Here is a 14,275-nt window from a genome sequence, read left to right on the forward strand (position 1 = left end):
TAAAATAAGTAAACCTAATGACTTCCCCCGTGCCAAAAAATGGAAAAATAATTTTAGAAAATGTTGTTAATTTAAAAATAAATAATGGAATATTATTTAAAAAATTTTTTTGTTCTACCATGTTTGCATACTAAAAGGCCGTAGAAGTAAAGCCGTGTGCCCTTTCTAAGTGAGTTCTCAAAGGTGTGTAGCCCTGCGTTTGTGCTCTGCCCTCGTCTGCAGCTCTGGGTGAACATTGTCAATGGGGACGTTCACGACGCCACCCGCTCAGACTTGTACGAGTACATCGTGGACTTCCTCACCTACAGCCTCGACCCGGAGCTGGTGTGGAAGTACGCCGACTGGGCCTTGCAGAAAAGTCAGGAGGTTTGTGCTGCCTAAACGGGTTCTTTTAGGGGCGGCAGTAAGGGGTGGGGAGGCTGGTAAAAATGGGCAAAAAACTAGATTTTAGTGGGAAAACAAGTTACGTTCAGCCCCTCTCTCTGCCTTTTTGTCCCCGTCTTTCACAAGTGTCCCGAGCTGGCTGGATCCCAGCTCTCTGGGAGGCTCCGTGTCTCCGCGCGGGGCGGCAGCCTTTGAGGGGAGCAGACCGCCTTCCTGTACGCAGCGTCTGCACTGTTTTCTGTGTCCTCATGCTTTGGGCAGTGACGTTCCCGAAAGTGGACAGCACTCGGAGTGAACAGAAGACGGGGACTCTGAAAAGCACGATGACTAAATTGCTAACCCTTCTTCCAGGTTGGAGTTCAGGTTTTCACCAAGAGACCCTTGGACTCACAGCAGAGCAGCTTTAACCCGGCTGATGTTATCGCTTGCCTTAAGAAATACCCTCAGGCTCTGGTTAAGTACCTGGAGCATCTCGTCATGGACAGGAGGCTGCAGGTGAGCCCTCAGAGCGCAGGCTGCCACGTGCCACCATGACCAGAGCTTGGCCGCGGGGCCGCCGTGACCTTCCATGTTCCCAGCGCTCTGTCTGCGCTGGGGCTTGTGGGTGGTCCGAGCAGGAGCTGGTGAAGGAGACCCCAGGCCCACGTAGTGACTTTTTCCATCTCTTGTCCCCTCAGCACACGTTCTTGTCTTTTCCTTCCTCATGATTATTCTTAAAGGAAATGAGAAAACGGTCCCTTTTGGGAGAATACCTAAGTTCCTTACTGCTCAAAATGACAAGTGACCCTTTCTGTTTTCCCGTGGATTGTAAATTAAGCTTCTCTGTGAGGTGGTTTCTGGAGCCATCGCTGTAGCCCATGCGTTCTGTCGTCATCCTGGGGTCCCCCCCCAAAACCTCACACATGTGGTCTGGCTGGGGAGATCTCCAGGCTCCCCCGTTGCAAATGCTGAGTGTCCGCTTGGTCCCCGTGTCCTGCAGAAGGAGGAGTACCACACGCACTTAGCTGTCCTCTACCTGGATGAGGTGCTGCAGCAGAAGCCCGGCGCCACCGGCCAGGGCACAGAGGTGACCGAGACGCAGGCGAAGCTGCGACACCTGCTCCAGAAATCCGACCTGTACCGCGTCCACATTCTGCTAGGTGAGCGGTGTCTCCGCAGCTCTGTCTGGATAAATGTCACCGGGGGCGGGAAGCGGGGCGGAGGGCTTGATTTGGGGGGTGGGGAGGGTGGTCCCTGAGCCTCTGCAGCATGAAGTCAGCCTCCTGGCGGGCGGACAGGGCTCCTCATCCGTCCTTCACCCTCTGGAAAAGGTCACGGGCCCTTCAGCTGATAACACAGAGGCCGCCCTGGGACATCTGAGTATCTGCTGGGCAGACCTTTGTCTGAACTTCCCTATTCGACTTCGAAGCACTCGGGTCAGTTCCTCCAGCTCTGATCACAGCTCCGCCCTCGCTTGGCCGCTCCAGACTCAGAGGAAAGCAGGCAGAGACCCGGAGCGGGTTCTGTTTTTCATTTCCCCCTAGGACAGAGACCACAGTTTCTATGTCATGTGAGGCCTGCTGAGCGGCACCCACTGGGGTCCGTGTGTCTCTTGCTCCCTCGGACCCCACAGACTTTCCTGGGGGTCCTTGCTAGGTTAATAACGTATTTCTCCTTAGGAGCATTGAACATTGCTTTCTGACCATTAGCTGCAGTCCATTCTCACTGGTCACAGTAGTTACATCCTGTAAAGTCTCCACAAACTGCATCCAGGGACCCAGACCCATCACACCCAGAGAAATGCAGGGTCGGGTTCCTGAGAACCTCTGGTCACCATGTTTCTGTCAACTGATCAAAACGTAACCTTGTGGATGTGTTTCTGTTTAAAGACGCCTCATTTAATGTACATTGTTGACTTGCTGACCCCAGGCTCACGGCCAGCAGCACAGGACTCAGGCCTGAATGACACTTGTGTGACACGTGTACTTTCTCTAAAAGGCACATCACAGCCCTTCCTGTGCTTAGGAACACGGGACGGCATGGCGGCCCCACACTTGGGGCCATCCCAAGTGGTGAAATCACTGCCGAAAAGCACAAATGCAGAAACGGGGCACCAGGGGTCCCACGAAAAGTACACTTGTTTACAGGATGAGCCCCGCCAGGAACACATGGCGGGCAGCTCACATTTCTCGCCACCGAGCACGTGTCCACAGGGACCACAGAAGCACCTGGAGTATGACTTCCAGGTTACAAATGAGTTTTGGCGAATCTGCGGACAGCGACCCTGAATGCTGAGGGTGGTCTGATCGCCAGGCACAGGTCACAGGGCTCAGCTGACATCCTGACACTTCCTTTTGCAACAAGCCTGTGACCAAAGTCCTGTGATTTGTCACCATTTTCACAGGAAGGTGCATTGACGCCTGGGGAGTTGCATCCTGCCCCCGCCCCACAGCTCACGGGCTGTAAGGGGCAGGCTTGGCAGTGTGCCCAGACAGACACCCCCAGGCCACCTGACGGACCCAGGGTCAGCCATGAAATTGAAGTTGTAATCTGGACTAGAGGGGTTCAGCACACCTGGGGGGTAAGGTGCTGCTGTCTGAGTTTAATGAGTAGAGGGCTTTCTGCTTTCGTCAGAAGCTACCGGAATTCCTGGGAAGACAGCAGTAAGGGTGGGCCAGATGGGGGCCTGGAGCTGTGATGCTCAGTGACCCACCGCAGCCTCTGAGGTCGTGGTCATTGGTTTTACTTATTCTCCAAACTCCGTGTCGTGCACTCTGAGTTCTGGCCATGCCTGTGAGTGTTACTCACACCTAGAGGCGAAGCATGAAAATACAAGGAAGCCTCTTAATCGTCTGGAGGCAGTTTTGGGGTGTTCGGGTGCCTGAGTTTGGGGGGAGTCTGGGTACCCAGGAGGCAGAGCTTGGGGGTGTCTGGGTAGCCAGTCTTGCTCTGCTCACACTTAAGCTAAGGGCCCCTGGCAGGACTGACACCGGGTGGCGGGGGCCTGCTATTTCTAACTGGCGACTCCCCCGGCAGACAGGATCCGGGGTGCCGGGCTCCCCATGGAGCGGGCCATCCTGCACGGGAGGCTGGAGCAGCACGAGGAGGCGCTGCGCATCCTCGTGCACGAGCTGGGGGACTTCGCGGCGGCCGAGGACTACTGCCTGTGGCGCTCCGAGGACAGGGACCCGCCCTACCGCCGGCGGCTCTTCCACCTGCTGCTGGGCCTCTGCCTGCGGCCCGGCCCCTCCGCGCACGAGCTGGCCGTGGCCGCCGTGGACCTGCTGAACCGCCACGCCACCGAATTCGATGCCTCCCAGGTTCTGCAGCTGCTGCCCGGCACCTGGTCGGTGCAGCTGCTCCGCCCATTCCTGATGGGGGCGGTGAGGGACAGCGTGCACGCCCGGAGGAGCGCGCAGGTGGCCGTGGGGCTGGCCAGGTCTGAAAACTTGATCTACAAATATGACAAGGTGAGAGCCCGGCCCTCCCAGGAGAGACATTTTGTTTGAGGTTGACTTTTCCCGGGAAAAGATGCTCTGTCTGTTTTTTTCTGTTAAGTTCAGCACATCAGGTACGTGGTTCTGCACATACAGAAGCAGGTCCAGAGCAGGGGCGGGAGCTGGGCGGCAGGTGTGACGTTGGAGCTGCCTCCCTCCCCTTTCAGACCCTGACGGTCTAGAGCGCGTATGAGAATGGCTGACCCTCACGAGGACGTGCCGGGTGCCAGGCGTTCCTGTGCATCATGACGCCACCGCGTCAGCACAGCAGTTTCCTGCAGAATCCAGTGCCGTTGTCTCCTCTCCCAGAAGAGGAAGCATTGGCACCAGGAGGTCACACAGAACGTGGAAGCACCCAGGTGTGAATCGCGGGCCAATTCAGAAACCATGGAGGGGAGGGGATAGCTCAGGAGTAGAGCGTGTGCTTAGCACGCACGAGGTCCTGGGTTCAGTCCCCAGTACCTCCATTAAAATTAATAATAAAAAGAGATAAATAAAAGTAAACCTAATTGCCCCCCCCCAAATAAAGAACTCCACATTCTTGGCCCCCGTCCATGTAACAAATCCCACAGGTCGGCAGGCTCAGACAACGCACGTCCAGTTCTCAGGGGCTGGGGGCTGGGAGCCAAAGGTCAAGGTGCTGGCTGAGTTCCCTACTCCTGGCCTGCAGTCAGCCCTCTTCTCACTGTGCTGGCACAGCCAGGAGTGCGCGCCGGCCTCCTCTGTGAGGGCCGTGATGCCATCACGGGGCCCTGCCTCATGACCTCCCCCAGCCCCACCTCTGGGTACCACCACGTGGGGCAGAGGGTTAGGGCTTCCACATAGGAATTTGGGGGAGATACAGGCACTCAGTCTGTGACAGCCCCAGGCTCATCCGGAGGCTTCTCTCTGGTGAGGCCCGAGCTCCCCAAGGCCAGCAGACTGTCCTTCCAGAGCAGGAATCCGATGTGTTCCTCCCGCTCAGCCGCCTTCCTTGACTTCCCCGTGGAGGAGTCCAGAGCCCTGGAAGAGCCAGCCTCCCTCCTCGGGCTGCCCCTGCCCCCCTCACTGCTCCCAGGATGTGCGGAACCTCCCAGGGACATGCCGTTTCACACGTACGGCCTTGTACCCACCTCTCCCTCTGCCAGAGACATTCCTACCGCCTCCTCTGTGCCTGGGGGATGCCTGTTCAAAACCCAGCCTGAGTCTCTTTGCCCTGTGAAACCTTCCCGTCCCTCTGAGCAGGCCGGCACCTCACTCACCCACCCACGTGCCGTGCGCACACAGCCGTGGTTGTCACCCTTCACCGTCAGGCTTTGGGATCTTGGAGGGCAGGAATTTCCTGTTGTCTCAGTGTTCCTGAGCCAAGCCTGGCGTCTTAAGGGCATCGAATAAATGTTTGTTGAATGACTGAAGAAACTAATTAGGTGAATTGACCACACTTTGACCCTGCCCTGCTGATAGGCTGAGCTGCTGCGTTGACCAGGTCAATTGTGCAGAGAGGCTTTTAACTTGCAGAATTTCAGTCCCGTTTATCAGACAAGGAGGAATGGAGTTTGTTAGTTTCATCATTTACCTTTAAAGAAAGATTCTGTTTCCTGGGGCGTCAGGAATGGGCACCAATCGACCCCATGACTTTGACGAAGTCTCTTCTTGGTGCCTTACTTTTCTGGTTTGCAAACGAGGGGAGCAGGGAATGAGATGACCTGAGACGTCTGGTCAGCTCCGACCGGCGTGACTTTGTAACAGGTCGTGCCTGACGGCATCAGGGCTCCGTGAACGTCTGAGAGGGTCTCGGTGAGAAGTGCCGTGGCCAGGCCGCCATGACTTTTGTGAGAGAAGCAGGCAGTTTTGTAGCTGTTTTTTTCACTTTTCCATTTCCTGAGGATGTTTCTGTTTATTTTCACGTTTCAGGGCCTGTTTTGAGAGGTCGATATCAATCGACCATGACTTTTGTGAGAGAAGCAGGCAGTTTTGTAGCTGTTTTTTTTTCACTTTTCCATTTCCTGAGGATGTTTCTGTTTATTTTCACGTCTCAGGGCCTGTTTCGAGAGGTCGATATCAAAACAGCCCCATCAGAAGTGGTAACAGCTCTGAAAACCAGTGTCACTCACGTGACAGGTGTCCCATCTTTCTTTCTTTTCACAGATGAAACTGAAGGGAAGCTTCGTTCGGCTCTCAGACAAAAAGCTTTGCCAGATGTGCCAGAACCCCTTCTGTGAGCCCACGTTTGTCAGGTACCCGAACGGGGGTCTGGTCCACACCCACTGTGCGGCCGGCAGACACACGAACCCCAGCTCCCCCAGCCCTGGGACTCGGACTTGAAAAGACCAGCCGAGGGCTCTGACCCAGCCTGCCGGCTGCAGAGCGCGGGGGCCATGGTGCCCACGTCGCTGTGGGAAAGGGACGGCACCTGGCGCCAGGGGACCTCAGTCCATGGGGAATGACTCTTGGCGGCTGACCCCCTCCATCAGATGTAAGTGGACAGTCCCCAAAAGAGAGACAGGCCTGATTCAGGTACATCACAACCCGGAACAGAAGTCTACTCTGGAAGGAAACAGGCCTCCCTGTGCCACCCAGACGAAGCGGACCCCCACCCGGCGCCCTAGTCTGTAGGCGCACATTTGCACTGGAAACGTTTGCTTGGGGGGCACCGGGGACCCTGTCCTAGTGGGTAAGTGGCCAGGGTGCGGGACCTCCTGAGTCCTCTGCCTCCTCCCGCGGGGGCGTTCTCTGACCTCACCACTCGGCCACCGGCCCCTGGGCCTCCGGCCACCCCGTCATCTGGCGGGCTCTGCCTTTGTCCTTGGGGACACCGACCTTAGGAAGTATTGTTCCTTCCCACCTCCCGCCTGGCTCTCGACTCCTAAAAGATTCTGCCTTGGGGACCCAAGCACTCCCTTTCGGGTAAATTCATTCACTTCTGGCCACCTCTTGAGTGAAGACCTCGAGAAGCTGAGGTCGCGTGGGGATATGCTTCCGGCGTGTCTGGACATCCATGGCGGGGACAGGGACCCGTGGCGCATGGTCTGTGGGGGTGAAACTGCAACACACATGTTTTCCGTTTTATTTGAAGTTACATCCTCTCAGTGATTTCTCTCTTGGTTGGAGATTCACCTGTCATGTTCCATTTGGGATGCTTCCTCCTGTTCAAACACATCCCCTGCTGAACACTCGGGAAATGAAAAGGGAAACAAACATTCCGGCCACAAGAGGACGTGTTCTCAGGGGCAGCGGGGGGGCCACCTGCACCCTGGGCAGGGTGGACGGTGGGTGGCGGCTGCCCCCCACGCGAGGGAGACGGCACCCCTCCCCAGGGCAGGCCCGCGCCCCGCGGGGCGGCCCAGCCGGCGGCCTCACCGCCCGGCACTTGCCGCGCATGCGCCATGGTTTCCCGCGCACACAGGACGGACGCCGCCCGGCACCCGAGACCCGCATCCCTTCTGCGTTTCTGCCCAGCAGCGCGGAGCAGCTGGCGCTGCTGTTACTTCACTGCCCTCTTCTGAACCTCCTCGTGGGGATTCCTGATTCTGTCAGGATCTAAGAAGAAAGACACTGTACCCCCCCCCCCCGTAAGACTTGCACCAGTTTGTGTGTGTGGCGGGAGGACCGGGGGTGCGCCCTGTCGCTCAGCCCGGAGCTCACCCTCCGTTCTGCAGAAACGTTTTCTGTACGAGTAACGGTCAGCGTGCTCCTTCCTCTTGTGATTCCAAGGGGGCCAGAAGCAAAGGCACCCGCACCCTTTCCTGCTGTGTCTCCATTTCTAAAGAATAAACGGTGAAGAGGTTCCCCCCGCTCGGCCGTGTGCTGTCAGCAGCTGAGTCCGAGCCGCGTGGGTGCCCCCTGCGGACGCCTGTGGACGGATGGGCGGTCGTGTTACCGAGTCCCTTCTCGTTACCACTTGGGAGTCTGGGTGCATTCCTCAGAGAACCGGCAACACACAAAACCGCACTTTTAAAAGCACTGTTTCTCTGCCCGAGGTGGGTGCAGTCCTGGAAAAGCCTTCTGACCGCTCCTTCCTAGCTTAGAGGCGCCAGCCTCTCTTTTCTCTAAACATTGTTCAGTATTTTGCAGTGTTTGTTATCCTTTAGAAGAACGGGGACTGAAGTTGACCAGTTTTCTATCTCCACTGAATAACGTGGCGGAGTTCCGTGCCTTTGTGCAGGACTGCCTCCTGTGTTAAAAACCAGACCCTTCTCTAACCTTTCTCTAACTCCCTCAAGGCCCTTTTCTCAAATCGTATTTTTAAAAGGCTGTTTTGTGACCGAGCCGTTGAATAGAGCGATTAGAACTGCCGCTCAGCCCTTCCTCTCTCAGGAGGTTCCGTGTAACCGTCTGCGTTAAAACAGCAGGAACCAGACTCAGCTGATGTGACTATTCCAGGGTCAAATCTCAAACTCTCTGAGCTGTTGGTTTCTCCGGTGCCCATGTGGGCGCGTCCTGGGGCTGCGGATCCTCGGGCCTACGCTCAGAGCCCGAGCACCTGTGCCTGGGGCCCGGGAACGTGCTTCCTGGGGCTCTGGGGGCCGGGGCCGCACCCTCGAATTGCCGCCGCCACACAGCTTCCCTCCCTCGGAAACCTCTGTCCTCGTCTTTACCCTCTGCCCCTGATCAGCTCCCAGATACACAAGATGTACAAATGTAAACTTGTTGATTTGATTAAAATTCTTTGCATTCTTTTTCTTGTAATTGTGTTTTTACATAAAAATTATCCAGGTGAGGTGATGGTTTCTGCTCGCAGGGCACTTCACCCAAGGTGTTCTAGAACTGAGTCGTTCAGACCTGGTGGTGCCTCCCAGCTCCTGCAGGGGCTTGGACCGGCCGCCCCTCGAATCCTTTGCTGTGACTGCACTAAATTTGAAACTATGTGCTTCTGACCCTCTGCTGCATCGCCCTAAGGTGACTCAGGCTACCTTCAGATGAATTCTGCCCTGTGGGGAATCTCCTTTAATGAAGGAGATTTCTGGTCACTTCTCGCATACGTCACCATTTAGCCAAATGTTCGGAAGGAAGACTGCCCCCCTCGGGTGTCTAGCCCCACATATACTCAAGGAACGTGACTTTGTTTACATCTCCCCTTCTCAATTTTAGTTCACCCCTTAGGACCTCGTTCACAGCAGGTCTTTTGAGAAACCCTGCCGAGTGAATCTCCCAGCCTTTTTTGTGTTCTTTCTTTCATTCCTGGGACTGGACTAGCCGAGGGAGGGGTGCACACAGCTGAGAGCCCCGGACACTTCTCACCCACTGTGCAAGCCATCGGGCAGGCCAGTCCCAAATATGTGTGGGTGACCCCAGTCTCAGGCTGGTGAGACCGGGGTGCAGATTGTTGGGGTGATTCTCGGGGAGTCTGAGTCTCACCAAGTCAGCTCTCTGGTCCCCATCTGCAGATTTCCCCGCCCATGTTGCGCCGACCATGAACAAAAGAGGAAGCTGGAAACCAGCCAGGGTGGCTGTGTTCAGACAGACAGTCCAGAGCAGCAACTTCACTCTCCTTCTCGGTCCTGCATCGTTGGCCTGGACGGCTCGTCAGCACATTAGAGATTAAAGGGGGGCTTCAGCCGACAGACCCGATGGGAAGGAGAGGCTGTGAGAAGATGACAGGCCAAGGGGCGGAGAGAGACAGACGGGAGACTGATGTAGGATGTGTCGACGGGGGAGGTGAAGGAAGCCTGGCGCCCGACTCCACTAACCCGGCTCTGTATTGTCGCCCCCACGTTGACCATTTGCCCAGAGCAACTGGTGTGCACAGTGGGGTGAGGGTGGTCATTCCAGGCCATTGAAGCCAAGCTCCTGGCTTCAGACGATGCTGCATTCTTATCAGCCGACCCTGAGCTCTTAAGACCTCACTTGTGGACAGTGAGCTTCTGACACATGTTTCCATCCTTGCCATCGAAGGAAACAGCTGGGTCGTCAGGCAGGCTGACAGCACGACTGAAGGTCGTTGCTGTGTGTGTCCAGCCCTCCCGCGGCCCAGGCACTCACCAGGTCCTCCTGTGCCCCCTTTCATGTGGTCCTCGCGGGGACTCGGGCTGGGGGTTTCCATCATTTAGGGGGCAGGGAGTCAGATGCAGAATCACTTGCTGGAATCCCACAGAGCAGGCGGCTGGGGCTGGGACGGCGCTGCCCGGATGCACACATCCTTCTGCCCCGCATGGGCATTTCCAGGAGATCGGACACCTGAGCCCTGGGCACTCAGCGACCTCGGGCCCCGCAGGCTGGGCCGCCCATGGTGTGAACCAGCAGAGAAAGGACACCAGGGCTCCAAGTAGCCAGGTAGGGATGAAAATAAATTTGTCTGCTAATGTCCTAGAAAACTTTCGCTTTTATTTCACCCCACCAGCAGGGACCAAGATTCAACATGACAAGCTCGTAGGTTTTCCATGGTGGTCAGCATTAGGATGGCACTTCTGAGACTTACTGGGTCTCATTTTTCGGAGGCGAGTCTCTTCCCGTGGAGCCCGGGCGCCGGCCTCCAGGTTTGGGTGAACCCCAGGGCAAAAGAGAAGATGGAAACCAAACACAGAGAAGCGGTGGTTGCCTGTAGGCCTGAGTGGGGCGGGAACTTGGTATTTGCACCGTGTCTTGGGACCGAGAAGTTCTCCACGAGGCTGGAGACAATCAGGAAGGTGGCAAAGTGAAAGTCAGAGGTGGAGCTGGAGTCACTTAGCAGGGTCGGGAGGCTTTTAAAATGTGGGCGCCCTCTCCTGACCCCCACCCCTCAGTCTCCCTCTCTGTTTCACCTGTAACATCCTTCACTCATTGCAGCTCGGCGAGTGACTCAGGTTCTACGCTTCCCGAAGTGGTGGTGTCTTGGGAGGTGTTGGCCCCCAGGTTCTTGCCTTATTAGTCATGGCCTTGGTGCCAGTTTTGGCAAGAACACACTCTTACCCACCAAAAGAGCAATAATACTTTATTTAAAATATATACAAAATTATTACTTTGAAACATATATATTACTGTCCAACAGACATCATAGAACACTGATTGATGTAAATTTTGGTACCTTCATTCGTTCAGCTTTGTGATTTCTCTTCCACTCAAGGCTCCCAAAGAACATTGTCTTAAATGCCCACGGGAGGGGAGGCGCCCAGAGGCCCGCCCCCTTGGTGGCCTGGCTGTGCTCTTGGACACCACCGAGGCGGTGCAGCTCTGCCTCGGGGGAAGTGAAGGCAAACCCTGGCCTTGCTGGGGGCCCCGGGGACACAGGACGAGCGGGACCCACCTCCATCAATCACAGGCCATTCCTCCTCAGTCTGCCCCGGCTTATGGAAGTATATGCTGCCCCGGGCATATAAGGGTCTGGGGTGTCTGGGTCTGGGCATAAAAGGAGGGTGAAGGTGGTGAGAAATGGTGCCAGTTATTTTCTGGAGAAGCCCTCCTTTGGGCTTAGATGAACGTAAATGATATTATGTTTCTTTCCTGCCTCTGGCACCGGAGGAGAATGGAGAGCTGGCCTCTTAATACAACCTTGGAAATGAGAGGAGGAACACCGGGGGCTTCTGGGCTCTGAGTTCTGATTACTCGGAGACAGTCAGACACCTGCCCTTGGGCACAGCCATGCCTCATCCTTCCCCCTTGTCCCCCAGCGCCCTGCACCACACAGGCACTTACTAAATGCTCATCTTGCGGATAAGCAAATGGAAACGGGAGATCTGGTGACTGCGAGGCATTCGCATTTTAGCATCGGAGTGTCTGAGAGACGGCAGGGACATCGGACACCATCCAGACCTGCGTCCTCGCTTGGCAAATGGGGAAACTGAGGCCCAGAGAAGTGGGGTGGCACGAGCGAGGTCCCTGACTGGTTCCTGATAGAGTTTAGTCTTAGAATCAGATTTTCTATATCTCCTTAAATTTCTCACTCTTCACATCGGAAACTGTAAAGAGAGCTCCGTGGACTCAGCCACGTGCCCCGAACTCAGGAGAGTCATGCCCAGCCCTGGAAGCTTCTGGGGGGTATGGTGGCCCTGGACACAGGCTGGGTGTCCTCGAGGCTGCTTCCCTCCCAGGGTCCCAGTCCTGCCTGGGCTGGGGGACCGAGGTCCCAGGAGGCAGCCCAGAGAGCAGTGCTCAGACTCACTTGGACCTGAGTGAGGTAGGAACACAGAGGTCAGTGCGGGCTGCCCGGCGGTGGGGGGTCTGTTCGGCCCCCGCTGCAAGGCAGGTCCCATGCTGGAGGGAGGGACGGTGCAGCTCGCTAAGACCCCGGTCTCAGGGCGTTGTGGGAAACGTGTAAACAGAGCCCCCGACCACTTCTGAGACTGAAAGCAAGTCCTGAAAAGATGTATCACAGAAGGAGGAGTGTGGTTCCCGCCCACGGGGACAGGTGGAAAGAGGACAAGGGGGGCGGGGGACCAGTGGTGGGAAGGAGAGAAGGGGCGGGGGTGTCATAGCAGCCAGTGAGGTGCTAGGCTTCAGGGGAGGGTCCAGGTGGGTGCAGCCTGGGAGGAGGGTCCCGATGAGCACGGGCTGGCACGGGCCGGGGCTTCTGTTTCAGCTGAGCTGACCCAGAACATTCTCTGGGCTTCCAGCCATCAAGGCCTCCCATGTGTCACACAGGGAGCTGAATAGCACAGGGGCCCCTCTGCTTCCCAGTGCCACATTGGCATCATCAGAAATGCACATCTGACCAACAGCAAGAACTCTGCCTGTGCCCACAATGCACGCCTCAAACAATGCCTCCAAATGCTGGAACCCAGTGCAGGGAACAGCCACCCACGAGATGAACCTACGGGTTTCTCTCCTCGGAATATGGCCAGTGGTGGGAAGAGACAGAGCCTTTCTCCTGCCCCACCTCAGCCCCCCTCTCTCCCTGCTCCCTCTCCTCCCTAACCTTCTGCTCAAATCCTCCATCACCACCCTATTTCCCCTTTTGTCTCGAGTGCCATCCAGTTTCCATCAGACACTGCCCTTCTGCAGCGAGAAACAAGGACAACCTGCCTTGCAAACTTGGGAGCCGCAGCTCACCTGGTAACAAACGAGTCCCTTTGTGCTTAAGAAGCCTGGATAAAGTGCCGCCGCCGCCTCCGGAGGTCCCGGAAGCGCAGCAGGGGGCGTGCGGGCACCTCCCCGCCCCTCCCGCCCGCGCCCTACACCGCAGACTGGTTTTCGGCGCACACGTACACCGTGCTCGGCTGGATTTTCCTCCGGATCCGCTCAGGCACTTTGGGGAGGATCTGGAAGGTCTGTGGCAGCAGCTCCAGGCAGGCCTCGCGGAACTTTTTGATCCTCCAGCAGTAGACGATGGGGTTGAAGACGGACTTGAGGTAGCTGAGCCACAGGACGCAGGAGCTGGTGGCGTAGAACGAGGGGCCGCAGTAGAAGCCGCGGCTGAACACGGACAGCAGGCTGTAGACCGAGTGCGGCAGCCAGCACAGCGAGAAGCCCACGAAGAGGGTGAGGATGGTGGTGAAGGCCTTGGTTTTGAAGCTCAGGTCCAGGCTGACCTGCTGCTGGCGCTGCAGGCGCCGCAGGGCGGCGCGGGGCAGGCGCCGCAGGTCCAGGCTGTCGGACTGGTTGTGCACGCGCACGGCGCTCTTGCGCACCGTGTGCAGGATGCACAGGTAGGAGCCCAGCATGACGCCGAAGGGCGCGAAGAAGGCGGCGGCCAGCAGCGTCAGCACGTAGGCGCGGCCGGCCGGCAGCTCGGTGTAGCCCAGCACGCACTGCGGGGCGCGCGCCGGCACCTCCACCAGCGCCCGGCCGGCCAGCGACGGCGCCGCCACGCAGAATGACAGCGCCCAGGACGCGGCGATGATCACCTTGGCCCGGCGCGGGTTCAGCCGGTCCTGGCGCTGGACGATGATGAGGAAGCGGTCCACGCTGATGATCAGCAGGACGGCCACGCCCTCCAGGACGAAGAACCAGTAGAGAGCGGCCGAGAGCCGGCAGAAGTGATCCCCGAAGCGCCAGCGGACGGTGATGAGGGTGACGGCGGTAAAGGGCATGCAGCACACGGACAGCATGATGTCGGAGAAGGCCAGCGTGGCCAGCAGCAGGTTGATGGCGGAGCGCATGGCCGGCCGCTGGTACACGATGACGCAGACCACCGCGTTGCCCAGGAAGCCCACCACGACCATCAGAGCCATGATGACGGCCAGGGACATCCTGAGCGGGGCGGGCGGCGTGGGCGCCCCGGGGTCCACCCCGAGGCTCGCGTTCAGCAGCGAGTACCCGTGGGTCTCCAAGGACGTGCCGTTACAGGCCATGGCGGAGGGAGTCTGGGCGGCGGGACAGGTGGGACAGGCGGGGCCTCAGCGCTTGGGTGGCTGCCGCGTTCCGTCGGCCGGCTGCATCTTCCTCCGGGCTGTCTCGGATCTCGAGGGCACTGGGATGACTGGGAGAAACGTCTTTCCTCGGGAGCCCTAGCCGGGTCCACGGCTGCCTACGTGGATGCTGTCTGTGGCCTGGAGCTAAGAAGGGCGTGAAAGAGAAGCAGT

At 57.5% G+C, this 14,275-nt stretch overlaps 2 protein-coding genes across 5 annotated transcripts in view; one reads left to right on the forward strand and one right to left on the reverse strand.

Moving 5' to 3' along the window:
- The window catches only part of TGFBRAP1 (transforming growth factor beta receptor associated protein 1), a 34,130-nt gene extending 25,612 nt beyond the window's left edge, over positions 1–8,518 (forward strand). For 3 of the 4 annotated variants that reach the window (XM_031441023.2, XM_031441024.2, XM_064481779.1), the window contains 5 exons: positions 223–366; positions 736–879; positions 1,364–1,523; positions 3,400–3,833; positions 5,988–8,518. In XM_031441023.2, coding sequence (XP_031296883.1) covers positions 223–366; positions 736–879; positions 1,364–1,523; positions 3,400–3,833; positions 5,988–6,164 — 1,059 coding nt within the window. In that variant the 3' untranslated portion in view covers positions 6,165–8,518. Of the gene's footprint in view, positions 1–222; positions 367–735; positions 880–1,363; positions 1,524–3,399; positions 3,834–4,027; positions 4,220–5,987 lie in introns of all 4 variants that reach the window. The other variant, XR_004133105.2, reaches the window with a different exon arrangement.
- A 4,382-nt stretch (positions 8,519–12,900) lies between these two features.
- On the reverse strand, positions 12,901–14,275 carry GPR45 (G protein-coupled receptor 45). Its single transcript, XM_064481781.1, has one exon. It carries the CDS (start codon positions 14,042–14,044, stop codon positions 12,926–12,928), a length of 1,119 nt encoding a protein of 372 aa, XP_064337851.1. The 5' UTR covers positions 14,045–14,275; the 3' UTR covers positions 12,901–12,925.

The sequence above is a fragment of the Camelus dromedarius genome, chromosome 33 (assembly GCF_036321535.1).
Source record: "Camelus dromedarius isolate mCamDro1 chromosome 33, mCamDro1.pat, whole genome shotgun sequence".
Lineage (NCBI taxonomy): Eukaryota > Metazoa > Chordata > Mammalia > Artiodactyla > Camelidae > Camelus > Camelus dromedarius.